General features: G+C 38.8%; 1 protein-coding gene across 1 annotated transcript in view; it reads left to right on the top strand.

Annotated features, from left to right (window-relative positions):
• LOC114030674 (adenylate cyclase type 8) overlaps window positions 1–18,390 on the top strand; it is a 361,242-nt gene that overhangs the window by 267,597 nt on the left and 75,255 nt on the right. Inside the window, exons 10-12 of the mRNA XM_027845528.1 lie at window positions 6,135–6,336; window positions 7,912–8,001; window positions 15,558–15,730. Of these exons, the coding sequence (XP_027701329.1) occupies window positions 6,135–6,336; window positions 7,912–8,001; window positions 15,558–15,730 (465 nt within the window). The remainder of the gene's footprint in view (window positions 1–6,134; window positions 6,337–7,911; window positions 8,002–15,557; window positions 15,731–18,390) is intronic.

The raw sequence follows: 18,390 nt of genomic DNA, 5'->3' as shown, positions 1-18,390 counted from the left end.
TATGTCCCTGAGAATTTAAGTGCCATATTCACATCACACAGCAAGTCTGTGTAAGAGTTAGGTCTTGAACCCAACTCCCAATGTTGGTCCCAGGGCTTACCATGGTTCCTGGCACATAGTAAGTACTTAATAAATCTTTATTGACTATAAATTATTCCACGTTCTCTCTCACCTTGTAAATTATAGGCACTTAAAATAGTTTGTTTATTGAAATGAATTATGAAGAGGACTTCAGAACCTACTCTCCAATGTTCCAGGTATTCCATTGACTTAATTTTTTCAAAAAATATTCTCTGCCATCCTGGTGGGTAAAGAAGGCAAGACAGTGAGAAACAGGCTTTCCTTGATGATTTTCTACAGCAAACTACAACTATATGGTAATATTCCAGACAGGGAGATATGAAAGAAGTAAAATTCTTGCTGTGTCTGTTGGTTTTTTAGGAGCACTCCACATTGTATCCTATGCCCGCTATAGGGCTTGCATGTGACAGACATATGATGACGTACGATGGCATATGGTGGCAGAAAGGGCTCCTTCCTTCACCAATGCCCTCAGTGGACATTCACCTTCTCTTCTCTAGTGAATGTGTCTCCATTACTTCACAAGGCAGCCCCTTCCACTTTTAGGCAGTTCGAATTGTCAGGAAACTTTGTACCTTAGATCAAGCCAAAATCTGCCTCTCTGCAACTTTCACACTTTGTTCATAGTTCTGCCCTCTCAGACCAAGCAGAATAAATGGATTTTCTCAGCCAAGTGACAGCCTTTCATAATTAAACGTAGTTATCCTGTCTTTCTCCCTAAATACCATCTGTAGGTTAAGTGCCCCGGTGTTACAAAGACAAAAGTGAAACAAAGTAAGGTCTGGTAGTGGCATAGAAGGGGAAATTTGCCCCTCTTGTACCCTAAGAGTGAAGCCTAGGTCCCTCAAACCTCCTTCTCACAACTCTGGGATGGAGAGGTGTCCTTCATCAAATGTCACATTGCTTTAACTTTTCCATCATGGCCTGCCAGAGAAGTTAACAGATCTCAGAGAGAACTTAGGGCCTTCCACCAAGGTCCTTTTGATTCTTTCTTAGATACTTGATAGTATTTGTGAACTCACTAGAATGACTATTCCCATTCACTGGCAAAAAACTCAATCCCTTCCAAAGAGACTCATGTGTAATTCTTGATAAAACAAAAGGAGCTCTGTCTCTGGAGTTGGAGGATCAAGGTTCATATCCTGCCTTAGTAATCTACTCCCTCTGTGACCATGGGCCTCAGTTTCCTCAACTTGAAGAAAAAAAGAGAGATATTTAGATTAGATGGCCTCTGAAGCCTCTTCTATCTCTCAGTCTATGATCCTTTCATCCTTCCACAAATGCTCCAAAGGTGGTCCACTCAAATGCACTCAAAGACTTTTATTTGGTTCTTTTAAGATCTTGAAGAGCCAATGTAACACTTGGGTAAGTCCCTCCAATAGTCTGTCAATACATTGGCCATTAGATAAAGAGAACACATGAAGAGCGAGACCAATTCAGTCAAAGTTTATTGATCATGAATTCTTAAGGGTTTGTATTTGTGTGTGTATGTGTGTATGTGTGTGTGTGTGTGTGTGTAGCCCCTTTGGCAGTATGGTGAAGCCTATGCCCCCTTCTCAAAATGATGTATGTTGCCTACATTTATAATTGAAGGAAATCCTAAATTTCAGTTAGAGATTAATGAAAGAAAAAAGGGAATTTTTTCCCATCCAAGTTCACAGACTCCATGAAATCTATCCATGAGCCATGGACCTCAATTTAAGAATTCCTACTATATTCAGCATTATATGTGACATTAGGGCAGGAAGCAATGGATTTAGAGTCAGGAGAGATCTAGCTCCCAACCTAGACTTAAACCTTGGCTCCACATTTACTAACTATGTAAACCTGAGCTGTGGATTAACCTAGCTGAGCCCTAGTTTTCTTCTCTGTAAAATAGAGTCAATAAGACTTACATTACCCACCTCATAAGGAACATTCTGTAAATCTTAAAGTCTATCTATGGATGTGTGTCTGTATCCTGTGTCCCCTTTTCCACCATGACTATGGAAATGAAGAAGGCAAAGTGGCAACAAACATTTATAAAATGCCTATTATGTGCTGGACATTGTGCTAAGGGCTTTACAAATATTATCTCACAGGGGCTGAAGATCAATTTATATTTTTGACCATTTTATGAGTCATTCTGCCCTTCTAAAAAAATTTCATTGGCTATGGACAACCCACCTGGTGATGATCACGAGGCTCTTAGTGCTTACCTAGGCTGGTCTTCAGATAGTAGACATAGTCTATCACAAGTTGTCCTACTTGGGAAAAAAATTCCAGCTCCTATATTCTGCTGGCATAGGCTCTGAGAGCTCAAGGTCTCTTCCATGCCATAAAGAAACACTAAGGGGCAGCTAGGTGGTGCAGTGCATAGAGCACTGGCCCTGAAGTCAGGAGGACCTGAGTTCAAATTTGGCCTCAGACCAACACTTGACATTTACTAGCTGTGTGACCCTGGGCAAGTCACTAAACCTCAATTGCCTAAAAAAACAAACAAACAAAACAACAAAAAAAAACCACTAAAGGGGGATCCCATTGTAGATACCCTCAAAAAATCTCACCCATCAGAGAAAATAGGCCAGAGGCTATTCTACAGTGTATATTAAAAATGGCCCTAAGACCTTTTGATAAGCCTTTCTAAAACTATGATGGAAATCGTTTCCTTCTTTCTTTTGTGAAGGCTTTCCTGAATGAAGAAAATGAAGGAAAAATTGGGAAGAGGGAATAATTTGGGTTTTTTTTAACCTTTGAGACAATCCCAAGATTAAAAATTAGGTGGTTTTTTTTTGTTCTGTTTCAGTGAGTCATGCATAGTAATACTTCTCATAGGTAACATGTCTTTATTTTTTCATATAGGTAGCTCTTGCTATCTGGTTATGGTCCTAACCCTTTTTTATTAACTGGAAGAGTTTCAAGACAAGAAGTTAGGAGTTATCAACTAATAACTTTCCTTTTTAAATCCTTCTGCCTTGTATATAGTTAAGGTCATAAAAATGCCACTTGTGTATATGAAATGTGTGCATGACAGAGACAGGAAGACATAGAGAAAGAGAGAGAAGAGACAGAGAGAGGGTGATAGGGAGGGCAGAGAGAAAGAGACAAAAAGAAGAGGGAGGGAATTGATATTCCTTTTTTTTTTTTTTTTTTTTTGGTGAGGCAATTGGGGTTAAGTGACTTGCCCAGAGTCACATAGCTAGTGAGTGTTACATGTGTGAGGTCAGATTTGAACTCAGGTACTCCTGACTCCAAGGCCAGAGCTCTATCCACTGCACCACCTAGCTGCCCCAGGGAATTAATATTCTTATGTCTTCTTTTGGTTCCATACAACCAGAGACAGCAGCCTCTTTAGGACAACAATAAAAGCTTTTCCTTTAAGAGGATCATAATTCAACTCATTTTCTAAGCATACAATACCTTTAATTATTTAAAATGTAAACCTAATTCCATTTGTTTTGATTGTATTAAAACAGACCATTGTGCTTCAAGTGATTATGTATATTGTAGTGTGCATTCTCATACTTGAGTTTGAAGAGACCCTATTGAAGAAGACAGTCAGAAAAGGACTGTTAAGAAGAGCTTAGAGTCCAGCAGTGGGGTTGCCAATCTATGACATGTGTGCCATGTACTGTGAATGGCAAGTCAGTCGATCTTCAGTAGTGAATGAACCAATTTAATTCAATTAAATAAGTATTAATGACCTAGCATGTATGAAGTCCTCTGGGTACAGTGATCAAAGGGAAATAGTCCCTGCCTTCAAAGAGTTTACATTCTACTGAAGGGAGACAACACTTACATATATAAGTAAATCTGGAAAATGAATGGAAAGTAGTTTTGAGGGGCAGACCACTAATAGCCACAGAAAACAGAAAAGTCCTTTTGTTAGAGGGTAGCACTTGGGCTGATACATGAAAGGAGATAGGGCTTCCAAGTGAAATAGGTGGGAAAGGAAAGCTTTCTAGTTGTGGAAAAAAGCCTACACAAAAGAAAGAAGAATGTCATTTGTGGAGAAAAGCAAATAAGATAGTGTGAGTGGGATATAGAGCTGCGGTAATAAATACATTCAAGCATTTATTTTTAATTAAGTAATCAACAAGCATTTATTAAGCACCTACTATATGCCAGCAACTATGCTAAGCACTAGGTATACAAAATTAAACTATTCCTTCCTTCAAGGAGCACTAGTTACCTGCAGTATAAGGCAGGGGACAGGGAGAGACCATGAACTTATTAGTCCCTATAGTCTGATGGTAGAATGAGAAAAGGCTGCAGAAGAGAGAAAAGAGTGAAGACCTGGAAAGCTAGAGATGAAATATAACTTGATGGTGATTGTCCCCAGGGTCAATACTTTGTGTAGCTGTAAACACTCAGGACGTGGATGGAATATTATTACCTTGTAAAGTGAATGGTCTGGGTTCTAGTTGTAGCTCTAGAACTAGCTAATTACTTTGACCCTGGCCAAGTCATCTGGTCTCTTTGGACCTTAATTTCTTCAGCTATAAAATGAGAAGGTTCTACTTGATAACATCTAAAGACCCTTCCAGCCCTGACACTCTGAATAATTGAATAAATAGAACTTAAAAGTTCCTTTGACTTTTTTAGACAGAAGGTATGTATTGTTACCATTATTTAGCATACATATGGTAATTCTGAGAGGTTATGAACACAGAAGAAAGGAGTTCCAATACTGGAGATCACTGAGAGACCATTAAGCAGGCAGTAAGGTGTTAGTAGAAAAATGACCAGGGTGTGAGTCAAAGGACTTGGGTTCAAATTCTGCCTCATCTGTATAACTTTGGGCAAATAACATCCTTTCTGGACTTCAGTGTCCCCACCTGTAACATGAGGGGCTTAGACTGTAAGCCCATCAGTCAACAAGCATTTATTATGTGTACTATGTGAGAAGCGCTGCTAAACTGATGTTACAAAGAAAAGAAAAAAAAAACTTAGTCTCTGCGGTCAAGGAGCTTATAGTCTAATGGAAGAAATAACATGCAAACAACCATGTACAAAAAGATAGATACAAGGTATGCTGAGAATAATCTCAAGTGGACCAGGAAAGACTTCTTACAGAAGGTAGGACTTTAGCTAAAACTTAAAGAAAGCCAGGGAATCCAGGAGGTGAAGACAAGGAGGAAGAGAGTCCCAGGCTTAGAGACAGCCAGTGAAAATGTTTGGAGCCAAGAGATGAGTGATCTCTAATGTCTTTCCCAGTTCTCATTCCTAACAACACATGCCTAGATTATGTCTAAGGGTCTCTCCAGCTCTAACATTCTGATTTGGAAAATAAGAGATTTAATTAAGAGGATTGTAATTAAGTTTTCCAAAGGAAAAAAATGGATAAACCCATCACAGTGGCTCTACTTTCATGGAAGACCAACACCTGAGCAAAGTATAAAAATACCAAGAGTCAGTTCCTACCAGTATCTGACCAAATGAAGGCAGGAAACAAATCCAGCAGATGAATTGCAAAATGTCCCCAAAGATCTTTCCATCTATCATCGCCCCGACCCACCTAGGGAAGCAGATTTTGTTGAGGGCCCTCAAACATCTGTAGGCACAATTAGGTGGCTGGGATTTTGCTCTGGTGAAATTTATGCTGCTACTTGTGACAAAAATAGAGAGGCCCAGAGTTGGCATGGAGTTTGGATTTGAGCATCTGAGTAGGTGGAGGACAACACTGCATTGTAAGCCCCACATTTTGGGGCAGAGGGCATTTCTCCAGCTCCTGTAGTTAAGATATTGAGCTGATCATCCCAGCAAAATGTTGCCTTGGCAGCGGTTGCCTAGTAAGATGAGTGAGTGAGAAGATGAAAGGGAAAAATGGACAGAAGCAATAAATCTAAACAGATATTTACTTTTCATGGCAAAATACACAACATGGGGAGAATTTTCTCAACCTAAATATTACCCATGTCTGTTTTCCAGTAGTAGCTTTTTCTTGAATGAGAACTAAATGGAAAACATTTGAGCCCCAGAAGGGGGAAATACCTCATGAGGTAGCTGGTAGTGCCCAGCAAAAAAAAAGTTGACTAACTTTAATTCACCTAGTGTTCTGTTCTTCTTTGCAGGATGATGCCAATGGTCATTCAATTTTCTCTCCTGATCATGCTGCACTCGGCCCTTGTTCTTATCACCACAGCAGAGGATTATAAGTGTTTACCACTTGTGCTGCGGAAAACTTGCTGTTGGATTAATGAAACCTATCTGGCCCGAAATGTTATCATCTTTGCCTCCATCTTGATTAATTTCCTTGGTGCCATCCTAAATATTGTAAGCATCTCTAAGCATTGGAGACCGAGGTGTCTAATTTATAGCCTAAGAGTTTCCATATTCTACAGATTTCTCTCTACCTCTCACAAAAGAGGCTAATGGTCATGTTCCTGAACTAGCCCCACCCCCTACACACTTACCTTAGGGAGGGAGGGACATAGTGTAAAGGAAGTTATGCAGTGAGGTCCTGTTAAATCTGCTGCCCCTCAAATGGTACCAGTCATTTCTTATAGGTCACCACCTATCCATTACCTTTCCATCCAAAGAGATTATCCTTTGGGTACCACTGCTAGCCAATCAGTTATATACGACTTCCCAAGAATCAATTATTAAAAGGAGAATGTACTCCAACCTAAATTCATTACTATCCTTGGAATATTTGTCATTTCTATGTTGACTTGATACATTGGATTTTAAGAATTTTACTAATCCTGACCAGGATAAAAGCATTGTAATTTTCCAGGAATATTTTGTACAAACAGATGTTGTAGGTTTTCTGGGCCAGATTTTAGGCCCTACGTGGGAAGTTGGCACTTTGAGTGACTATTCAGGCCACTCTCGTGCCATCGAATAGAATCATAAGACTTTTAGAGTTGGAAGGTGCTTTAAAGTTCATCTGGTACAACCTTTTCCTGATGGTGTGATGCACTTACTATTCTTGACATGTGGTCATCTAACCTTGGGTTGGACACCTCCAGTGGAGAGGAGCTCTAGTGAGTTCATTTTCCATACTTGTAAACTGAGGAGATTGTGTTAGAACTGGTGATCTTTCTCGCCAGCTCTAAAGTTCTATGACCTTGAGACAAGTCATTCCATTTTCCCATAGTTCTAATTCTTGGGAAGCTCTCCCATGAGTTGATCTGCAGGCTGCCTCTCCCTGCTATTTGGCACCAAAAATAGTCAGTTTAAACCCTACTTCCCTATATCTTAGAAGACATCATCATTGACAGTTGGAAGGGACCATCACATAAGCCATCTAATCCACTCCCCTGTTTGGAAAAGAATCCTTCCTAAAACATAAATAAGTGCATCTAGCCCTAGCCTGAAGAATTTTCAGTTTCTTTCAACAAAGTACTAAAGTTTAGCTTCTTCCAGCTCTTACATCTTATGTTCTTATATTCTATAGTCTAAATTTCCCTCCCTCTCTGATAGTCTATTATACTATATGTTTTTAGCACTCTCTACCCTGAGGTCCATCCAAGTTCTGTTTTACGTTCAGTATTGTAAAATAATATATCCTAAGATGCTTTATAGCTCTGATAGTCTGTTATAGTCTATATTTTAACATGATATATTCTAGGTCCCCTCCAACATGACAGTCTGTATTCTACCATTCTATATTCCAAGGTCCCTTCTAGCTCTAACCTTCTGTGGTCTGTGTGATACTATTTACCTACCCTGACATTCTATGGTCCTGTGATTCTTTAAATGGCTAGGGTTCCAGCAGAGCCTGTGGCCAAACATCTGGTCTCTCCTAGAGTATTAATTTAAGAGCAGCTAATAGCACCCTGTGTAGTCTCAATCTTGCTCACTGACTTCGAGTTCCTATTTTTGTTTGTTTGTTTTTATCCCCAGCTGTGGTGTGATTTTGACAAGTCAATACCCTTGAAGAACCAGACTTCCAATTCCTCGGCTGTGTTTACAGATATCTGCTCATACCCAGAGGTATTTGTGTATATATATATATGTATAAGCTCCCTTTGGCAAATCTTGGGCATAGTTAATACAACATGACTCTCTTTTTAAATGAGCACATTTGGTGGACATGCCCTCAGGAAACCAGTCAGTAAGTCTCTCTTACTAAAAAAGCAGAGCTAAATTTAAACTGAGGGAGAAAGAGAAGAGAGAGAGAGAAGGGTCATGACAATCACATGGCCACAGGAAAATCCCAGTGTGAAGAAAAACTCTGGCAGACTCATTAGAAACATTGTTCACCTAATAGCATTGACTGTTGAAGCCACTAGGGACATTGGAGGCCAAATAATTGTCCCTTCTCATTATACAGAATGGAAAACTGAGATCCAAAGAGGTGAAATGATACTTGTATATACAAAGTTCTGTATAATTACAAAAAAAACCTTACCCCTATTAATAATTCACATTAATATAGAGTTCCAAGGCTAGTTAAGTACTTCTCACAGCAATATTATGAGCTAGGTACAATTGATAGGATGGAAATTCAAGTCAGGAAGGCTCCAATTCTAATTGTGCCTCAGACACTTACTACTTCTATGACTCTGGGCAAGTCACTTTTAACCTCTTTTAGCCTCAGTTTCTTCTTATGTAAAAAGGAGGTAATAATAGCATCTACTTCACAGGGTTATTGTGAGGAGCTAATGAGATAAAATACGTAGAGCACTTTGTCAACCCCGAAGCACTACACAAATGCTATCTATTTGTATAAGTATGCCTATGCTCATTTTATAGGTGAGAAAACTGAGATTCTACTAACTGTGACTTGCCCAGGGTCATGCCCTCAGTAATAGTGGTAGACCTGATCTAAGGCACAGTGAGAAATCAGCAGAATGTATTCTGGGAACGCAAGGCAGTCACATTTGACTGGGTTGTGGAGTAGACAGCTAGGAATAGCTAGGATAAGACTAGAAATCACAACTTTTTGAGTTATATTTTTATGTTTGTTTTGCTCTCCAATATTGGTGAACTGCTATATCACATGTGTTTTAGGGAGAATTAGTTGCCAGTGTAAGGTAGAAGAATTAAGAGGAAAAGGCTCCTCCTGTAGGATCTCTCTCAGATGCCCAGTGATTGTATGTCTTATTGGAATAACCCAACAGCTAGACATAGCGGCACCTGCCTATTATCTCTGCTACTGGAAAGCTAAGACTGGTAGATTAAATTCAAGAATTCTAAGCTGCAGCGGGGCTAAACCTATTGAGTATCCACACTAAGGCTGGCATCTATGTGGTAAAGCTTTGTTTGAGGGTATAGTCACTGGGATGCTAAGGAGAGGCAAACTGGCCCAGGTAAGAAATGGAAATCAAGACTTCCATATTGATCATTAGGGAATTGTGCCTGTGAATGACCATTTCACTTTCAGCCAAGGCTAGATAAGTAGACCCCACCTCCAAAGGGGTTGGGGGGAAGGTAATAGACCGGTGGGGAGATATTTGGTCAAAGTACTGACATTCTAGGGCCTAGAATGGTTATATGATACTCAAGCCAACTTCCACAAAGAGATTTTGAAGGCTTTCCAAGACTTCTTAGAATCATGGATCAAGCCTATATAACATGCTGTGACACAGGTATCCCATAGAGCAGACCTGTACAGCTTGTAAACTTCTTCAGGCCACAGATAGGTTAGACAAGAGACAGACTGACAGTTGGTTGCCATGGGTCATATGACAAACAGGAGAGTGCAAAGTGACAACCCTACATTTTTCATGTGCCCACCCAAAATCCTTGGGCAGACCATACATTGAGCAGGCCTTCCATAGAGGGTCCACTTGAGACCCAAAGACATACATAAGTATGTCTGATAAGATCGGAGAGGGGAGGAGGGAATCAACATATATATATGTATATTATATATACGTATATATCTGTGTATACATAGGAGTCAACATATATATATTGCAGGAGAAGGATGGGGATTAGGTTGAATGAGTCACTATAGAAATTCCCCAAAGGATTGCAGAACCTAGGTTTTCAGAGACAAAAGTTATCTTAGAAGTTATATTGTTGGGGCAGCTAGGTGGTGCAGTAGATAGAGTACCAGACCTGGAGTCAGGAAGACCTGAGTTCAAATCCAGCCTCAGATTTCATACTAGCGGTGTAACCCTGGGCAAGTCACTTAACCTCATTGCCTAGAATAAAAATATGAACAAAAGAAGTCATATTGTCTAAATCCTTCATTTTAGAGAGGAGGAAAAGGAGAGGCTGACAGATGGGGTGAACTTTCTGAAGGCATACAGCTAGCTAGTATTCTGCAGAAAGGTCCTACTACTACCCCTTTTTTGTGAATTACCCCAAACCAGAAATTGGTGGAGAGCAGGAAGCACTCCCTCCAGTAGCAACATCACCACTGCTGTGTAATAGCTTGGAGTAGCTCACAGGGAGGCCCACTGTTGTTCTGGTTATATCACTGTGAGAAAAGGAAAGAAGATGGCTTTGGGACAGCTATTCATCATTTCTATTTTATTGATATTCACCAAACTCTTGGCTCAATTATAATCCCTCTGTCCTCTACTGTCAATTTCAGAGCTACTCTCTCCACATAAGAATGATTAATCAATGTAGAATGAATGAATGGACAAAGAATTAGGGATAGTGGGCTATTTTTAACATCTGAAAGAAGTAAAAATGGATAACCCTCTGCTAAACATAATGAGTTTGAAGTTTCCTTTGATTTCCCATTGTTGGAAGGAGAGAGAGAGAGAGAAGAGTAAGTAGACATAGATGATTGATAGACGGATAGATAGATAGACAGATAGATAGACAGACAGACAGACAGACAGATAGATAGATAGATAGATAGATAGATAGATGGATGGATGGATGGATGGATAGATGGATGGATGGATAGATTTCAGTGGCCTTCTTTGTCTCTTAGCTTGGTTTTCACAAAAACCTTTGCTTTCATGCACATCCAGATGATACTGTGTTGTGGTCTTGACTTGCCTGCTCTGTTTCTGGATTAAAATGAGCTCATTAATTGTTCTAATTTGTATTCTCAGAGGGATAGTAAGGGATAATAGTGGAAAGAAATGGAAGATTGGGGAAGACCTAAAGTCAGGGCTTCATTATTGATTGAATGTGTGACTTCAGGTAAAGCACTTTAACTCTGTAGACCCCTGTTTATTCATCTATAAAATGGGGATTATAATACTTGCAATACCCAGTGACCAAAATAGGAACAATGGATAGGAGTTGCCAAGTGGCAAACTTAAGCTTGATAGAAAGGAATTCTTCCTTCTAGTTAGAGCTGTCCCAAAGTGAACTGGGCTCGCTCAGAAGATAGTGGGCTCCACCTCACCAGAGATCTTCAAGCAGAGGCTTGATGAAAGTAGAATCAGAATTACAGAATCACAAAACCTCAGAGTTGCAGTGGATTTTAGCAGCTGTCAAGTGCAACCCATACTCAAAAGAAATACTAACAAGTGGTCATCTAATCCCTGTTTGAAGTCATTTAATGAAGAGGAGCTCTTTACCTCCACAGGCAGTCCATACCACTTTGAGCCAGCTTAATTGTTAAGAGATCTTTCTTGCCTTTAAGCCTAAATTTACTTCTTTGCAACTTCTACTCATTGCTTTCAGGCGGTAAACAGAACACATCTAATCCTATCTCTACACAACAATCCTTCAGATATTTGAAGACAGTTATTATCCCCGCCATGTCTTTTCTTTTCCAGGCTAAACATGTCTACATGTCTACTTCCTTCAACCAGTTTTCATAGGACGTGGATTCAAGGTCATTCACCACCCTGGTTGCTCTTCTCTGTATACTCTCCAGCATATCAATATTCCTCTCAAACTGTGGCACCCCTGTAATACAATACTCCACATGTGGTCTGACCTGGGCAGAGGACAGATGCATTCCTTAGCTCTGTTTGGCTCCAGGCATGAGTCATATCTGACAGCCAATCATGTAGTCACAGGGTATCAAAAACCACGCTCAATATTAATCAGGTGGAGAAATTTCATGTTCAGAAAAGAAATAGCACAATAGAGAAACTGAGTCAAGAAGATCCTACCTTAAGCATGCCAAGGTTAACCTCTTAACTTTTATCACAGCTAGACATCCACCTGTAATATTTCTCAGACTGCAGCACATGTCATTTTCTACTTTTGGCTTCATGACAATTCAGACAACCATCCCTGTAATCAAAATTCAAAACAATAGTAAATAATGGTCCCAAGAATTTTTACCTCAAGTAACAAAATTTCACTGATCACAATTTAGGGCTTAAATATCATTAACTTTTTATGTTTCTCTAACAGGTAACATTTAATTTATCCTTTACTTATAAATTAAAACTAATCACATTCTGGGTTTTCAGATATACAGCAATACCTGATAGCTGACTCATATTACTGTGTTGAAGTTGCATCTTTAAACCACCCTATATATTTTAATAATTTTTATAAGTGATAGTCGAAAATTGTCAAATGAAGACTCACTATTATTGTAAACTTATTATCTGTTTTTAAAAAACCATTAAATATTTAATAATTTGTAAATATCCATATTTATTACATTCCTTTAAAAGCTCAATTCAAAATCTCACAGTATCCAGATAAAAAAGGATAATTTTTTCTAAAAGCATTTCTGACACAATGGTTTCTCACAGCATTTCACAATATAAGAGAAAATTTAGAAATATAATAGTAACACACACTAACATATTTAAAACATGAAACAAAACCTATTATGAGTCAGATGACGTCAATTCAGTCAAATGCATTTCCAAATTATAGAAAATGATCAATCTTACAACCTTTGGTGTTTTATACAAATCACATCTAAAATCGAGTATGCAATTACATTCAATTAAAGAAATAATAATAATAATAGTCAAGATTTATATAGTGCTTACAATTTCACAATTATTATATAACTTTGATCATCACAACAATGCTGGGATGTGGGTACCATTATTATTTTCCTCTTTAAAGATCAGGAAACTAAGGCAAGATAACTTGCTTAAGATCATGAAGTTAATAAATTTTCTGATAAGATAACTTGCTTAAGATCATAAAGCTAATAAATTTTCTGAGACCTGCATGTAACTCAGGTTTCTCTAAATTTTCCAGCATTTTTTTTGTCCAACACCTTTATTTGGGAACCTGGTCTGAGATGAGAGGGGTTAATATGGTCAGAGGCAGAGGGTCTCTGAGCTGGGGGGGTCACAGGGGATGTCTAATGAACTAGGGTGGGAGTAAGAGGGGAATCTGTGCTGCAATAAAAGTCAGCTGAACTGGAATTGGGGTGGAGGTCAGGGAGTCACTGATCTGCGATAGGGAGCAGAAAGGGCATCTCTAAGCTGGGGCGGGAGACTGACTCTGGAGGGCTACTGATTTAAACAATCTTTTCTCTTTTCATGGTCAAGGAAGGGTTAAGTGCCAGGTAAATTTAAACTGCATACTTTTTTTTTTCCTTGACTCAGGATTACTTTCAAACTATCTGCCTTCCTTCATTACACTAAAACAATAGATCTACTGATTGTCTAGGGTGTGGGTGGGGATTATTTAAATTCTATTTCCCCTTAAAACTTTTATAGAATTAAATTCTTATTTTTCCTTAATATAAATTCTACAAAATTTATAAATTTATAAATTCCTACAAAACTCATAAATAGTGAATAGAGTGCTTAACTTAGAATCATAAAGCCTTGAATTCAAATTCAGTCTCCAACATTTACTAGTCCTATGATCCTTGCAAAGTCATTTAATTTCTGTTCAGGAAAATCCCTGGAACTTATCTACTCTATAAGAAATTGGTTGTGATCTGCCTTGGTAGTGGGAGTTCACACACTAGGAGTTCATAGACACATCACGAACCCAAGAAATATGGGACTTTTCTGTAATCTTGTTAGATATGGTATATCTTATGAAGAATTAGAATTACTCATTTGCACAATGACTTACATTTCATACAGCATTCATTTTGAGTTTAGTACTGAGAAGAAATATTGGATAATAACTTGCAGTGATGGGAGTGGGGGTGAGGAAGGATTTTACCTATATGGAACACCTGAACATGGCAATGGGGATGGAGCTAGTGTACAGCAAAAGGTTGAAGGTAAACAGGGAGGGAAAATAGAGCTCCTAAAGGATACAAAAGAGAATATAATTAATGATACAAGTGGAAGAATATACTTTACCACGATGATAGACATACCATATCTATTTATTCATGTGGACCAAAAGAGGAGAGGATTAGTGATGAGGTAGAAAAATTTTGTGGCCAGAGGAAAGAGCATGAGAGAAATCATAGCCTCATTCTTCCCCATGTCATGGTGAGTGAGGTCATCTGTTGAGTCAAGAGGATTGGTATCAAGGACTTGAAGAGAGATGAGGTTTTGATGAAGCTATTGTAGGATCTATGATAGGAAATTGAATTAAAGGTCCATAAAGGACCAGTTATATTAGATAAGATTAATTTTTAATGAATGAGTCTCCATGGTTTTGTAACTTGGAAAGAGGGGGAGACGGAAGGAGAAGAGAAAGGAGGGGAGAGAAAGAGAGAGAGAAAGTGAGAGACAGAGAGAAGGCAGATGGTGGAAATAACTATTCAGATCTGAAAGTTGATAGAAGGTAAAGAGTATAAGAACAATGGGGAAAGGGAGTCAAGGTTAAGTGGAGTACCTAATCATACTTGCTAATCACATAGGTAAGACTATGAAGGTGAGATTGACTAAGGAAATAGGGAGGAATTGCCCAACTAGAAGCTACAAGTAAGGATGAAGAGCATATAGGAGCTGCTCTGGGCATCCAGAAGCAATGATAATAGAAGAATTGACAATGTAAAAGTAGTATGATCTGAGAAAGAAATTACAGAAGTCAAGATACTGGGGTTAGAACAGTTTACGGCAACAGTGAGGGCCAAACTTCGATGCAGAAATCATGGGCATTGGGATAACTGATAGCAAGTAGTTCAATGAGACATCAGTGCAAATATTGAAATCATGATGGATGAGGTCAGGAGCTGGAGTAGAGAGGAATATTGTGAGTCAGTTCTTGAACTCATTAATAAAAAAGTGAAAGCCACCTAGAGTTGACAGGTGACAGAAACAAGGATCTTGATAGGATAGGAGTTCCACTTTGAAATCCAGGGTTCTGATACCAGCTTGGCCACTATATATGGATAACCTTGAACAAATCACTACACTTTATTGTGTCTCAATTATCTTATTTGTAAAATGACAGGCATGAACTAGATTTTCTCTAAAGTAGTGTTTAATTCTGAAATTCTATAATTTTGTGATCCTAAGCATGTCTAGAATATAGGGATTGGTCTTTGAGAAAGCGGAAGACAAGAAAGACAGAGATGCAAAAAGGTAGAAGAACCTAAAAGGACCAACTTATAAAGGGTATATACCACCAATTTATTAGACAAGTTTGAATTTCACACAGAAGACACTGCAAACCCCATGTGGTCTCCATAAGGAGATTAGTCATTTATGACACTTTGCCATTATACATCAACCCTGAATATTCCTCTTCATACGACTACTGAATTTGATCATTTCTTCTTTCTCTAGTATTTCGTCTTCACGGGTGTGTTGGCCATGGTGACCTGTGCAGTTTTCCTCCGACTTAACTCTGTTCTGAAGCTGGCTGTGTTGCTGATTATGATTGCAATCTATTCTCTACTGATGGAGACTATTTATGCTTCCCTCTTTCTGCACTATGACAACTTTAATCACAATGGAGAGTAAGTTCCCACTGTCACATGTTTTCTGAATGCTTTTTCTGTTGAGCTGGCTGGACTTTTGAAGATAGTGCCTGAATATGCCCTATGCCAACCTAGCACAGTGCTGGGCACACAGTCATGAGTGTGCAGTAAATGTTTTCTAATTAATCATGGGAAAGATGGTAGATGGAAACAGTCACATTCTGCATTTGATGTTTTATGAGTAGACTACTGGCAGCGACACACAATAGCAAGAAAAGTTGGGCAGCTACACCCTACGGAGCATAGAAACTAGGAAGCAGTGTAGTTGGACAAGGAGGGAATACAGTGGGTTAGGACACCTAAGGTGGTCTGGAGATAGAAATAATTACAAGTAATTATTAGCAGGCCGATTCTGCTGGTGATTTGAGACTGGCTACCAGAGTGCTAAGGAAATTACATCATTTAGGTGCTGTGTAGTAGCAAAAGTTGAGACTTAACCAAGGCTTTAGCACGTAAACATAGCACACAGTGGTACAAAGTTTCCATGTGTGTATGTTCTGAAACTCTTGGAGTCTTTGATTTGACAAGATCAGAACTGTAGGGAGCTAGTTCTACATTTTTATATCCTCTGAAACAAAGGAGTTCTAAAAAACTCCACTTGTGGTCTTCTCTGTCTTTGAACTGTAGGAGTAGCTGAGTTGGAGGTCTTGAGTCACTTGATCACAGTGGAATGTCAGTAAAGATTTGCCCAAGGATTTTCTGCCTAGTGCATGCCTGGGTAACCTTACTGGGAATCTTCTTTTCCTGAGAGCAATGAGATGCATATCTACTAGATTTCATGGACAAATCCTTAAGTGTGAAATTTAGCAAAATCACAGTACACTTGCACCTGACTTACTACATAAGGTTCTAGTGGCCTCCCTTCAATAAAGTCTTAACAAAACTGGAGAATATCTACAGAAAAGCAACTTTGAATCTAGTGAAATCACAAAAGGGAAACAATCTCCAGATTGGTGTCCAAGTTGGACAGATGAAGGCTGAGGAGATATATGTGCTATAGAGGAAAGAATGCTGAACTTTGATTCAGAAGATCTTAGTTCAAATCCTGACTCTGACACTGGCTAGAAATACAACCATCAGCAAATCACTTATTTTCTGAGCCTCAATTTCTCCATTTCTAAAGTGGGAAATATATTAGTTATACTACTTAACTCATAGAGTTGTATGAGTGTAACTCTTCACTCAGTACTCTAAACTTTGGCCTACAAAGACTGCATTTCATTTAGAACAAAGTCCAAAATCATCTCTCTTAGGCAGTGTGGCATAGTGGATAGAGAGTTGGCCTTGGAGCCAAGAAAAACTGAATTCAAGTACCACTTTTAACATATACTGTCTGACCAAAGGTCAAGTTACTTGACATTTCAACACTCTATGCAATTCTCTCAGAATCATAATAAATTGCAGAAAAGGAGAGGGAATGTGCTTTGGTAGAAGGTATTTCCTCATCTGGGAGTCCCCTAACTAATGAATTCACAGGTCCATTCAGAATGTATCACATGTATGTAGAATGGACCCCAGGTCCCATATAAGCACTCAAGGTAGATAGGGATCCTAGGTATAGAATAGCTTTTATTTCACAGAAGATGAAAAAAAGAATTACAAAAGATATAAAGGTCTCAAAGAAACCCATAAATAACAATGCAATTATTTTTCTTCTTCAATGAATCCTACCTTTCCTCAGTTCTCCATAGTCCTCTAGATTTGTGATGTCATTTCTGTGATTTAAACTCCCCTAGGAAGAGAAATGAACCTGGTGTTACTAAAGAGGCAAACTCGCAGCATTCCAATGAATTCATTGGTCACCCCAAAAGGCCATAAAGACCCTCGGCATTAATATCCTACTCTAGGAATTAAATTTACCTCTAGAACATAAATGGGCTTGAGGTTGTTAGAGAAACAACTCCCTTCCTAATGGAACTGAATGCTACAAATAAGTTGAAGTAATGGTGGAGAAAAAAGTCCAGGCCTCTTGTTACCTATATGATGGTTTTATTTCCTTGCTATTCCTGCAGCTTCAGGAACCATATGCATGATCTGATTCTCTTTTTGCCTAAAGGGTGGCTAAACTCACAAATTCCTTCATAGGATTATAGGATCACAGGTTTAGAGCAGGGAATTTTAGTGGTTCCATCTAATTCACTCAATTACAGATGAAGAAACTGTGGAACTTCCTAGCTGCATAATTCTCCCTAGTTACTTAATCTCTCTGAACCTGCAGGTAATAATATTTTGGTTGCCCACTTCACAGGGTCATATTTATGAGCTATCAGAGAAGAGCGCATGTAAAACACTATATAACACTTAAAACATAGAAATGTCAGATAAGTAGTGCAGCATAGTGGAGCCCATCTCAGAGTCAGGAAAATGAAGGTTCAACTTTTTCTCTGATATACCGGCTATGTGACCCCAGGCAAGTCAATTGACCTCTCACTCCTCTGGTAACTCTGTATAACATTAAATTGCAAAGCAGATGCCAAAATGCATTGTGGAGGGAGTTTCTTTACTAGAGTTCCCTGCAACAATGAAATCACAGGTCTGGGACAAAAATAAAATTATTATTAGACTTGTCAAACTTTGTTCATCCTCACCATAGCCATTTAGAATTCAGAGCTGGCTTCACATCACAGGGAGGCATCATA

This window comes from Vombatus ursinus, unplaced genomic scaffold (genome assembly GCF_900497805.2).
Source record: "Vombatus ursinus unplaced genomic scaffold, bare-nosed wombat genome assembly UNPS02014973.1, whole genome shotgun sequence".
Lineage (NCBI taxonomy): Eukaryota > Metazoa > Chordata > Mammalia > Diprotodontia > Vombatidae > Vombatus > Vombatus ursinus.
Note: the sequence above shows the minus strand (reverse complement) of the source record. Positions and strands in the feature narration are given on the sequence as shown.